General features: G+C 42.4%; 1 protein-coding gene across 1 annotated transcript; it reads left to right on the forward strand.

Moving 5' to 3' along the window:
- Positions 1-7,371: 7,371 nt before the first annotated feature.
- LOC123114692 (UNC93-like protein 3) lies at positions 7,372-10,323 on the forward strand. Its single transcript, XM_044536130.1, has 9 exons — positions 7,372-7,496; positions 8,378-8,441; positions 8,517-8,630; positions 8,897-8,941; positions 9,047-9,282; positions 9,370-9,460; positions 9,609-9,721; positions 9,793-9,916; positions 10,030-10,323. The coding sequence occupies exons 1-9, from the start codon at positions 7,372-7,374 to the stop codon at positions 10,321-10,323; spliced, it is 1,206 nt and encodes a 401-aa protein (XP_044392065.1).
- Positions 10,324-11,508: the final 1,185 nt, after the last annotated feature.

The raw sequence follows: 11,508 nt of genomic DNA on the forward strand, positions 1-11,508 counted from the left end.
ACTTCATTTTTAGGGGTCGACTTTCTCTGTAAATATCAAACTCCTCATAGACTTATAGACCTGTGTACACTCACAAACGCATCAGTCACTTACCTATAAGTCTTCAATACACCAAAATCACTAAGGGGCACTAGATGCACTTACAGAAGGCAAAAAAAATGAAAAAAAATTATGAAATAGTTTTGTGAAAACAAATTTACCCATTGCATTTGCCATGGTGTAGAAAAGGAATTTACCATGGTTTTGTTCAACAAATGTGTACAAAGAAACACAGTTATCATGATTTGTTCGGCAATATGAAAACAAATTTGCCCATGGAATGTTCAAAATATTTTTCATGGTGTACAAAAGGAATCTACCATGGTTTCTTCAAAAAATGTCTTCGAAAAAGTATTTTTACCATGGCTTGTTCAACAAATTTGCCATGTTCCAAAAATAATGAATAAAATTTACCATGGTCTAACAAGTAAAAAAATTCTATGGTCCAACAAATATTCTCGCCCTACTCCACCAACATCGGGGGCCTCGCGCCGCCTTCGAACGCCAACTACGCCATGTCTCTGGTATGTTCACACCTGTGTTTAGGGAAAATACGAGTAGTTTAGAAATACATGCTAATGTTTCTTAGTTTTATTTCTGTTTAGGGTAAATATAAGTACAAATTTGATTGATATTTTACGCAGGTTAAATTTGAGTATTATGTCTTACTGTTATTTGTGCCTAGAGTGAATACGATCGACTAATTTAGAAATAAGATACATTGTAGTGTGGTTGTCTTATATTTGCAGGTATTGACATGAGTGCCAATGTTCTCACGAAACGTTGATTTATTTCTGTTTTATTCAATTTCTGGCACTTGTTATGTCCTCTTTTTAGCAAGGGTCATGTCGAATTTTTTCTTGCATATTCCTCCTAGGATCCATTGTAGTGTGGTTGCCTTATATTTGTAGGTATTGACATGAGTGCCAATGTTTTCGCGAAATGTTGATTCATTTCTGTTTCGCTGAATTTCTAGCACTCGTTATGTCCTCTTTTTAGCAAAGGTCATGTTGAATTTTTTTTCTTTCATATTCCGCCTAGATACATTGTAGTGTGGTTGGCTTATATTTGCAGGTATTGAGATGAGTGCCAATGTTTTCGCGAAACGTTCATTCATTTTTGTTTCGTCGAATTTCTGGCACTCGTTATGTCCTAATTCTATATACCTAAAAGATTCATGAGTGCCAATGTTTTCGCGAAACATTGATTCATTTTTGTTTCGTCGAATTTCTGGCACTCGTTATGTCCTAATCCTATATACCTAAGAGATTCATCCCCACTATCATATTTATCTTGACATGCAAGCTATCCACATCATCAAGTAGGTCCATCATTTAAAAATTCTTTTCCACTGACTCTTCATGCGCATGCAGTCTACCACAAATAATCATTAACTATTTTTCTCATGCACTCTCAAGCAAGCACGCCATCCTATGTCTCTTTTGCTATTTGTATATGTATTGACGTCATCCGAGCTGCTCCAAACGTACATCATGAGTCCCCGTCCTATCATTTGGTTGGACTTCAAGTGTTGTTAATGCTCTCTTTTGATTCTGAAAGCTCGAACGACTGTCTTTTTTTCATCCTCATTCTCTTGCGCTTTTGTCCATGTCTCTGTTGCTCCTCAGAGGTCAGAGAAATTGCATTAGATGCATTCGGTCCCTCAAACCTCCAATGTTCTAAGCATCCTTTTAATATCAATTTGATTCCATTGCTCACGGAGCGGTGGCTCATCAAGTTTTTCCTTTTAAAGAACCCACTATTCCCATGCAACCTTTTAATCCCAATTTTATTCATTTGCATACGCCCAAAGCTAATCAGAACTTTTTATGACGGAACTAAAGTTCACCTAATGGGGTGGCATGCATGGTTGCGCACGAGACAAGTTAAACAAAAAAAAACTTTGTTCCCTCAAACCTCAAGTGTTCTAAGCATCCTTTTAATCTCAATTTAATTTCATTGCCTACAAAGTGGTAGCTCATCAAATTTTCTTTTGAAAGAATCCACTATTCCCGTACAACCTTTTAATCCCAATTTTATGCATTTGCATACACCCAAAGCTAATCGGACTTTTTTTATGACGGAACTAAACTTCACCTAATGGGGAGGCATGCATGGTTGCGCACCAGACAAGTCAAAATAAAAAAATAATTTCCTCGGTATATTGTGGTGAATGAGCGACCTCTGTAAGTGACCTTTTTTAATAGAAAATCAAATTATGAGTGAACTCGCATTTTATTTTACTATACAAGCTCTGTTTTTTTTAATGAATGCACATATATAGTTGATATTGTTGTTTTTGGTTTAGCCAAGAATGAGATGTCTCCACTGTCTCTACGCAGTGCTGTTTTCACTTCATAATGCATCACTGATATATTGTCAAGGTAATAAATTAATAGGGCAAAAGTCACACCTATTTTCAGTTTTCATCAAAATTCCTACAAATGCTTACTCTAAACAATATTTCTTCCAAACAAATTCTTTACATCTACTTATACTATCTTTCATATACCTTTTATGTTTTTAAACATTAAATTATTCAATTAAAATTCCTGCAGCAATGCGCGAGTTATCATCTAGTTTTAGTAAAGGTCATGTCAAATTTTTTCTTTCACATTTTTCCTAGTATCCATTCTAGTGTGGTTGGCTTATATTTGTAGGTATTGACATGAGTGCCAATGTTTTCATGAAACGTCGATTCATTTTTGTTTCGCCGAATTTCTGGCACTCACTATGTCCTCCTTTTAGCAAAGGTCATGTCGAATTTTTTCTTTCATATTTTGTTTGTTATGCTTTATGACTCATCATTGCCACACTAAATTTTAGCAAACACAACAAATGGATTCCGGAGAACCATCTTCTATGGACCACACAGTTAAGCTCGTATAAAGGGCAGAACTCGAAAGATGAAATCAGCCAATGAACCTATCGCCAATAAGGCACCAAAAGAAGATGTGGTGAATATTTCAGCCGGTTCATGCATATGGCGAATGTTTAAGCCTGGTCAACTGATGTTACTCCAACACAAGTTTAGTGCCCTAAGCATTGAAACTCAGTTTCTACACAAAGACGTAGTACGTCAGGAAAGGGCGAGATGTATTACACGGCCAATGTTATAGACAGTCTTGGATTTGTCGACGTGCTCCCTGCTGATAAAATATATCTCGGGTTTGATAGTGCGGTAAACATCAATATTTTTCTATGTGGACGTAGTCAGGTCGTGCTTAATGAGGCTTTGGTCGCTCTGGCATGCTACAAATTCAATACTCCAGAATAGAGAAGTTGCCTTCCTTTATCTGTATCTCATGCGTTTTGCCGTGCATTATGATAAAGGCCAGTACGACACTGAGACTTGCCTCCACCGGACCATTCTTCATAGTCCTTGGACAAGGATAACTTTATCGTGCCTTACTTTGAAATGCAAGTTCATTCCTTTATGCTTTCACATATGCCTGACTACTTCGATGTCAATCTCATTCTTTTACATTGTTCATTTGTTTAGCGCAACAATGAACACTGGATCGTTATCGCACTAATGCCCCGGGACGGCCGAGCTTATTTCTTTGATTCCAGGAGAGACCCTAACAAGCTGTGGACCGATCTAAAGTAAGTTCTCAATGCTGCTCTTTTGATGTTTCATAAGTCCGACCATAAGAGCATGCCACATTCACACTACAAATTTCACACCAGCTTCTTGTCGGCAACAACCGAAAGACGAAACCATGCACATATCTGGCTACTATGCCATGGACCTCATGGATGACTATGTGCGCGCATGACCACTTTTGAGAAGTCATTCAATGTTGCAGGTGCGAAGAGAATGAGAAGGAAGTTAGGCTAACTCACTTTTGGGCAGAGCATGAGCGCCTTCACAGGGTGCTCGCGAATATCATCAATCAATGTAGCCAGGGATGAGGGGATGTTCTACTGCGGAGCAGAGATGTAAGAAGAACAAGAGTTGAGAATGAAACATCAAAATGCCGACGGATGTTTTCGCTAAAGGATATATATGCTCCTTTCGAAAGAGTTAAATAGTCCGGAGGTGCCTTAAGTTGTCTGGCACGGTCATGTTGGTGCCCAAAGTTGTAAAATACGTGAAATTAGTGCTATAACTTGTCCTATGATGCAAATACGGTGCCTACGTACGTATCCGAGTGTACGTCCTGCCCATGTGGCCTTGGCCCACATGTCAGTGGATGACAGCTGATGAGGTGTGCGTGAGAACTTTTTTGCAAAAAATACCCGCATATTCTTTTAGTAATAATTACATAAGAAAGCCAAATATGGGTCGCACGTGTCAGTCTGTTAATACCGCAGAAAAACAAACTGCCTCGCTGATGGGTTTGAAAAATGGGACGTCCAGGTTCAAAACCTGCACGCTAGCCACCGGGTAGAAGACTACTATAAGTACAACTGCTAGAAAAAAAGAAAAATTCTGACCGGCGCTCTGCAATCTCCTTTTATGTTATTTACCTTTTTTTTCAATTTACTACTGTTTAGTCATATATAAATTACAACAATTATGAATATTTGATTATTGTCTATTTTAAATCTTTATTATATTTTCATTATTGTGTAGGTTGAATAGGTAAACATGAACATTTTCAAAAATTTATGTGAATTTAAACAGTTCAATGTATATTATAAAATATTGTAAATGTGTTAAAACATGTTAAACATGTTTGTAGAAATTTTAAATTCTGTAAATGTGTTAAAACATGTTTGTAGAAATATAAAAATAAGTTTATACAATGATTTTTTAATACACCTTGAACATTTTTTAACTATATGTTGTCAATTTTTTGAATGCATGACATACTTTTTTAAAACACATTTACAATTTCTTAATACAGCTGAGACTTTTCCAAAAATATGTTGAACATTTTTTTCTAATGCACTAACATTTTATTTAAGTTAATGGCAGTTCTAGTATTTTCTTTCATTTATTTTTTATGAGGAAAATAATATAGAAATAAACATGAAGTTGAAAAATAAATAAAAAGAAACCTTGTCCGAGCCAACAATATATTAAAAAAGTTTGAAAAGATAAATACCAATGCGACATCTATAAGTTGAATATACGAGGGTTTCCTGTAAAAAGAATGCTCATGCGCGGGCCATCCACCGACATGTGGGACATGGCCGCTTTGGCATGCCACGTAGTAGGACATACACGTGAATACATACAGACACACCGCATTTGCACCATAGGACAAGTTATAGCACCCGTTTTGTGTATTTTATAACTTTGGGCACCAAACTGACCGCACAAGACAAGTTAAGGCACCACTGGTGTATTTAACTCCTTTCGAAAAACTTGTCAAACTTTAAATTAGGTCATAACACAATGCTTGTTGTCTTGCATTACTGTATTAATTACCTTGTGATCTTTAGTTTATATGTACGTGTGTCGTATGTTCTTATGAATTACCTTGTGATCTATAGTTTATATGTACGTGCATATGTTTATATGTACCCTGTGATCTTTTCTACATGTATATATTTTGAATGTTATTGTGTGCTAAAAATAACGGATGGGACCGCAAGAAGAATTGTGGGAGAGGGTCTCTGCAGCCGACGTGGAGAAGCACTATCTATGGACGCAACATCGGGCAGAGCACCTTAGAGAGGCGACGTTATCTTGGGTCAGAAATGTTCCAACGGCCCAGTGTTCTCTAGTGATGGAGAAGATATCAGAGAGGCGGTTCAATGACCTCGCGGTCTGCATCCCGACGAAGGCGCCCCCGGATGAGAGGTTGAGGATCTGGCCAGGTTTGAGTCCAACCACCATACCCACGCCGGGTGAGGTAGTTAAATGGGCTCTTCGAGAGACCAAATCTCCGATTCCAGAGCAAGCGGCCCGATGGTTCCTGTTCGTTCCATCCACTAGTCATTCATATAGTATGTACGGGTTCTAGTAACACTCTACGTGTTGAACATCGCCCGACACTCTTTCACTCCTAAACATCTCGTCAAACGGTGATGAGCTACATATGCTTGTTATTGTAATGCACTTGTCGTAATCCAATGATCCAATTTAGGTGCATTATGCTGCAATAGCATCAACTCATCATAGATTAGTACTAGTGGCGGACGGAACAAAGCGCCTACAATTGCTAAATTAAATTTCGGTGGCAGGCGAAGACAGACGCCCGCCACTTCTAGTGTGCTATCACTGGCGAGCGAGCGCCCGCCACTGATGGCATGTTAGTAGTGGCGGACGCCCCTGAGAGTCTTGCCTGTCATTGGTAGTCTTTTTATGCCTGTCGTGCTAGGCATTCCTACAGTAGTGTGTCAGGGCACAAGGTTGGATGACCGACTCCCACCTCATTCCACGTGCCCGCCCGGTCTGCACACAAACATGCCGTCGTTTTGAGAGCGGAGATGCCCTAAGTCTTGTTGTGACAAATATAAAAACAAATGTGTGAGAATCTTGTGTCTTTACGTATGACATATGTCCTATCTGTTGAAGTTTTTCATATTGGGAAAAGACAATGATCCCATCTCCCTATGCACTGACCAAAAATGGCGGTTAATTTAGACGAAAGTAGGTAAGTATGCGTAAAGAAATTGCAGTTACCGTTGTTTTCCTCGTCGTGGGGCAGAGCGTGTGCTTAGCCGAAAAATATATTTCTCTCACTCTCTCTCCCTCTTGAACACTTGCATTGTGTCGACTCATCTGGTAAAGCAAGTATATTCATGAGTGCAACTATCTAGCAATCCAGAGACATAGCTTGGGGTACGCACGTGAAGCTAGCTCCGGGAGAGCCGCGAGAGCCGCCGAGACGGATCTGTGACGGCGATCGGATATACGGATTGGTTCAGATCAGAGACGGTGATGAGCACGCGGGATCCATCTCGGCGGCTCTCGCGGCTTGGCGAGGCGGGGTGGGAGCCCTCCTCCTAGGCTCCAGTGGTGGCACACTCCGGCAGTGGCCGGTGCGCCAGGGCTCCTACGGTGGCGCTGCTGTTGCGGTTGGTTGTCGGATCTAGGCAGCTAGATCTGGGGCTTTGAAGGCGGTCGAGACGGTGCACAGGTTGTCGGGTTGATTACTTGGGACGGATCCGGGTGAAAAAAGCCCGGTCTTCGGTCGATGGCCGGAGCCGGTGATGACGATGCCCTTATCATCGTTTCCTTCATGAAGGCATCATCGAGGTGAAGCTCCCAACTCCACTCAATACCTCCGGGGAAAACCCTAAATCAGTTGATCGGATGTTGGGGGCAATCATGTGTCGTTACCCCCTTGGAGGCGGCATTCTTGGAGGTGCACTCGGCCTCCTGGGACCAGCAGACGGTCTCTTCGGCGGAGCGGTGTTTCTCTCTACATATCCATGGCGGCGGGTCTCGGCGGCGTGGAGCAGTGGAGGCTCGACGTTCGATGTGTGGCAATGGACACGCGCAGGAGGAGGACGCTGTCTGGCGGCGTGGTGGCGTCGATGCAGAGCGGCCTGGCAAGGTCGGTGCGTCAGTTATGCTCTAAGGATGGATCGATGGAAGATGGAGATGACGGTCCTTGCAGCGTGCGGTGCTTACTGGGAGTGTGCCGGTTCGGTGTGTGACCCAGTCCAGGTAGTTGCTTGGATGGGGCATCCGGCTTTAAATGTTATGCTTTGGTGCGATGTTTGTTTGGTATTAGGCCCGGACGTTCGGCACGCTTTCATCAAAGGGATAGGAGTAGCAACAGTTGTTGCCAAGATGGTGGCTTCAGACTAATTGATGTAATACCTTGTATGGTCCTGGTGAATAATTAATAAAATGGTTGCATGCATCATTCTGATGCAGAGGGCGGGGATACATCCTCCTTTTCTAAAATAATAATAATAATAATAATAATAATAAAGTAGCTAGTTCGGTAAAAAAAAAGTGTATCCTGGTTATGTACTGATGCGTTCAATGAACTCTCTCTGATTAATTGATAACACCCATATGATGCGCATCAGTCCATGCGGAGTGACCTCCTTTCCCGAAAACACACACACCAAATATGCATCAGAAATGGCCTTCAGGCCAGGTTGATGTGCTCGTAATCCCACAAATTGCAGTCACAAAGTACATGTGAAATATTTGATTAATTCTATTTTTACCCTAAGTTTCAAGTTTGTGACTGCCATTACCTCATCTAGCAGATTTTTCACATTTTTACTCTATTAAGCAAACCTGTGTGCCACAGTTTACCCCTTTAAGAAATGTCGAAAATCTGCTAAATGGGGCATGTGTTGTCACACACATGAAACTTAGGGGTAAAAAGTGAAATTAACTATAATTATTTTTGGATTGAGTAAACTCATTATGCTGTCATAATGAGATTCCATTTGATGTTAAATGGATAATTATCAGGTATACAATGGTACCAGCTTCAGTATACCTGGGTTTTACTGCGGCAATCATTTGGGTTGGGAAGGTAATCATATTGATTTCCAATAAGCTATTTATCTTCATTTCTCTCCGGCTCACATACATACCTTTCACAATGCAGGGCACATATCTTACCTCTGCTGCCCTCAGTCATGCAAGAGACAATAATCTACCTGATGGCCCGGCTGTAGGAAGATTTAATGGAGAGTTCTGGGGAGTGTTCGCTAGTACGCAGGTACAGAAAAGATGTGAAAAACAAACTATTTCTAGCCGAAGTTAACATGGAAACATATGCTTCGGTATTTTTTTCCATACCTCGAGTGTTTTTCTTTTCTTTTCGAAAAGGTGGTGTACCCCGGACTCTGCATTAACTGATGCACACAACCATCATACCTCAAGTGTAGCTTCTATTCTTCTTGCACATAAGAAACATACCCTCTACAGTTACAACGGTACAATGATCTCCGACTTGGTGACTTGTGCTACATCTGAATTATGCAGGTCATTGGAAATCTGATCTCATTTGTTGTACTGCGAAATAGAAAGGTTGGTATCTTAATTCAGAGTGTTATTAGAATCCTGTGGACTGCAATTTACTTGCACAACATATGTAGTCATCTTGTTTGATCCTTCACTGTCATATCACGTCAGGGTGGCGGAACTGTAACAGGAAAAAATCTGTTGTTTCTTGTGTTCCTTGGCTGCACGGTTATCGGCATTGTATTAATGTGTTTACTGTCCAAAAGAGATGAGAAACAAGATCATTCTTCAGCACACTCATCGTTTGGAGATATGTTGAAGTGTATTGTCGCCCCTCTCAAGGACAAAAGGATGCTTCTTTTAATTCCTCTTATGGCATATTCAGGTTTACAACAGGCATTTGTATGGTAAGTTTCCCCCCAAAAGAGTTCGCCATGCACGGTGGTTCATTTGTTAGTGTGCTTTTTTTTAAGAATATGTTGTGGATTTCTTAGGGCTGTATTCACAAAGAGTATTGTGACACCTGTGCTTGGCCTATCTGGAATCGGCGGCGCCATGGCAGTATATGGTGTAGCTGATGTAGTTGTAAGTGAAACTATTAAACCTGAAGTCAACAGTTCATGCTTCCCAATAGATTATTTAATCTTCAATTGGGTCACTCATTCATTCTAAACTACTGAAAAAGACCATGATGTCTGCTTGCCTGAGTTTTGAAGCTTGTCGAACATCGCAGTGTTCATTGGTTGCTGGACGTTTTACTTCTGGGCTTCAGTCAGCTACATTTGTAGTGTCAGTTGGAGCTATTCTTCAGGCTGCTGTCCTCTTCTGGCTGCTTCTCTTTTACCAGTTTGATTTCTTTGCTCGCCCTCGTGCAGTTTCTGCTATTTTCGGTGCACTCATCTTTGTCTTCCGTGCAGCCCAATGGGCAGATTACTTGGCGCAGCGGCTCCACTATTGATAGGTGCCTTATGGGGTGTTGGTAACGGAGTCCTGAACACACAGCTAAGTGCTTTACTTGGGCTGCTCTTCGAGGATGTCAAGGTAATCTTAGTTACGTACATGATAATGCTTGATTTAGTTTGCTCTCTTATAGTAGTAATTTTCATCCTGTCAATGAATGCACCAAATATGTATGGAAAAATAAAAAAATGCAGGAGGCGGTTTTTGCGCAGTTTAGGGTCTGGCAATCAGGTGCCATGGCAGTCATCTTCTTCCTCAGCCAAGTCATCACACTGCAAGCCATGCTTATCTTGTCCACATCGCTCGTCGTCTCTTTTGCCTCCTTCCTGACTGTAGAAGACTATAGGATGCAACTCAATTGTATTCCATCGGAGTCGGTTACATTATATACAAGAGGTGTCTTGCGTGACAAGCCAACTAACTCTATAATATCTCTAGAGATCAATCTATACAAGGCTAGAGATAAGAGGAGAATCAGTCGGAAATAAATACAAGGATATCACGTTTCAACACCCCCCCGCAGTTGAAGCGTCGGCGTCGTCGTCGGCGTCGGCGATGCAAAGACTGGAACGGAACTCCTGGAATGCAGCGGTAGGCAATCCCTTGGTCATGATATCGGCGAACTGTTGGGTGGTCGGTACATGAAGTACACGGAGCTGACCCAACTGAACCTTCTCACGGACAAAGTGAACATCGAGCTCGATGTGTTTAGTGCGCTTGTGCTGCACCGGATTAGCCGCGAGATAGGTGGCCGATACGTTATCACAGAAGACCACAGTAGCCTTCGGAAGAGAAATCCGAAGCTCACCAAGAAGATGACGAAGCCAACAAGTCTCTGCAACAACATTGGCGACAGCACGGTACTCAGCCTCAGCACTCGAACGGGAAACAGTGGGCTGCCGTTTAGAGGACCAAGAGACCAAGGAGTCACCGAAGAAGACACAATATCCAGACGTGGAGCGACGAGTGTCTGGACAGCCAGCCCAATCCGCGTCAGTATAAGCGAGGAGCTCAGTCGAGGCGGATGCACGGAGACGAAGACCGTAGGTCGGAGTGCCACGAATATACCGAAGAATGCGCTTGACCAAAGACCAGTGGACATCACGAGGCGAGTGCATATGCAGGCAAACTTGCTGGACTGCGAACTGAATGTCTGGTCTGGTGAGCGTGAGGTACTGAAGGGCGCCCACAATACTGCGATAAAGAGCAGCGTCGGTGGCAGGCTGGCCGGCGGAGGCTGAGAGCTTCGGCTTGGCCTCAGCAGGTGTGGCGGCTGGTTTGCAGTCAGTCATGCCGGCACGGTCCAGAAGATCAAGAGCATACTGTCCCTGATGCAGAAAGAACCCAGTGTCATCACGTCGCACATTAATGCCGAGGAAGAAGTGCAATGCGCCGAGATCCTTCAGTCGAAACTCAGAACCGAGGCGACCAATGATGTCGCGAAGAAGATCCGTGCGGGAGGCAGTGATGACAATATCATCAACATAGATTAGAAGCATAGCCACATGATCAGCCCGATGCAGCACGAACAGGGACGTGTCAGATGTAGTGCTGCGAAACCCAAGAAGACCAAGGAATCCGGCGATGCGCTGGTACCAAGCGCGCGGAGCCTGTTTGAGGCCATATAAGGACCGGGACAACAGACAAACATCATCCGGCCGCTGAGGGTCAAC

This window comes from Triticum aestivum, chromosome 5B, assembly GCF_018294505.1.
Source record: "Triticum aestivum cultivar Chinese Spring chromosome 5B, IWGSC CS RefSeq v2.1, whole genome shotgun sequence".
Lineage (NCBI taxonomy): Eukaryota > Viridiplantae > Streptophyta > Magnoliopsida > Poales > Poaceae > Triticum > Triticum aestivum.

Coding starts and splice junctions, on each gene's coding strand:
- LOC123114692 (XM_044536130.1), top strand. CDS start 7,372: ATGGCGGCGGGTCTCGGCGGCGTGGAGCAGTGGAGGCTCGACGTTCGA. Junction 8,631..8,896: donor GAGTGTTCGCTAGTACGCAG/GTACAGAAAAGA, acceptor TGAATTATGCAG/GTCATTGGAAATCTGATCTC. Junction 9,917..10,029: donor TGCTCTTCGAGGATGTCAAG/GTAATCTTAGTT, acceptor AAAAAAATGCAG/GAGGCGGTTTTTGCGCAGTT.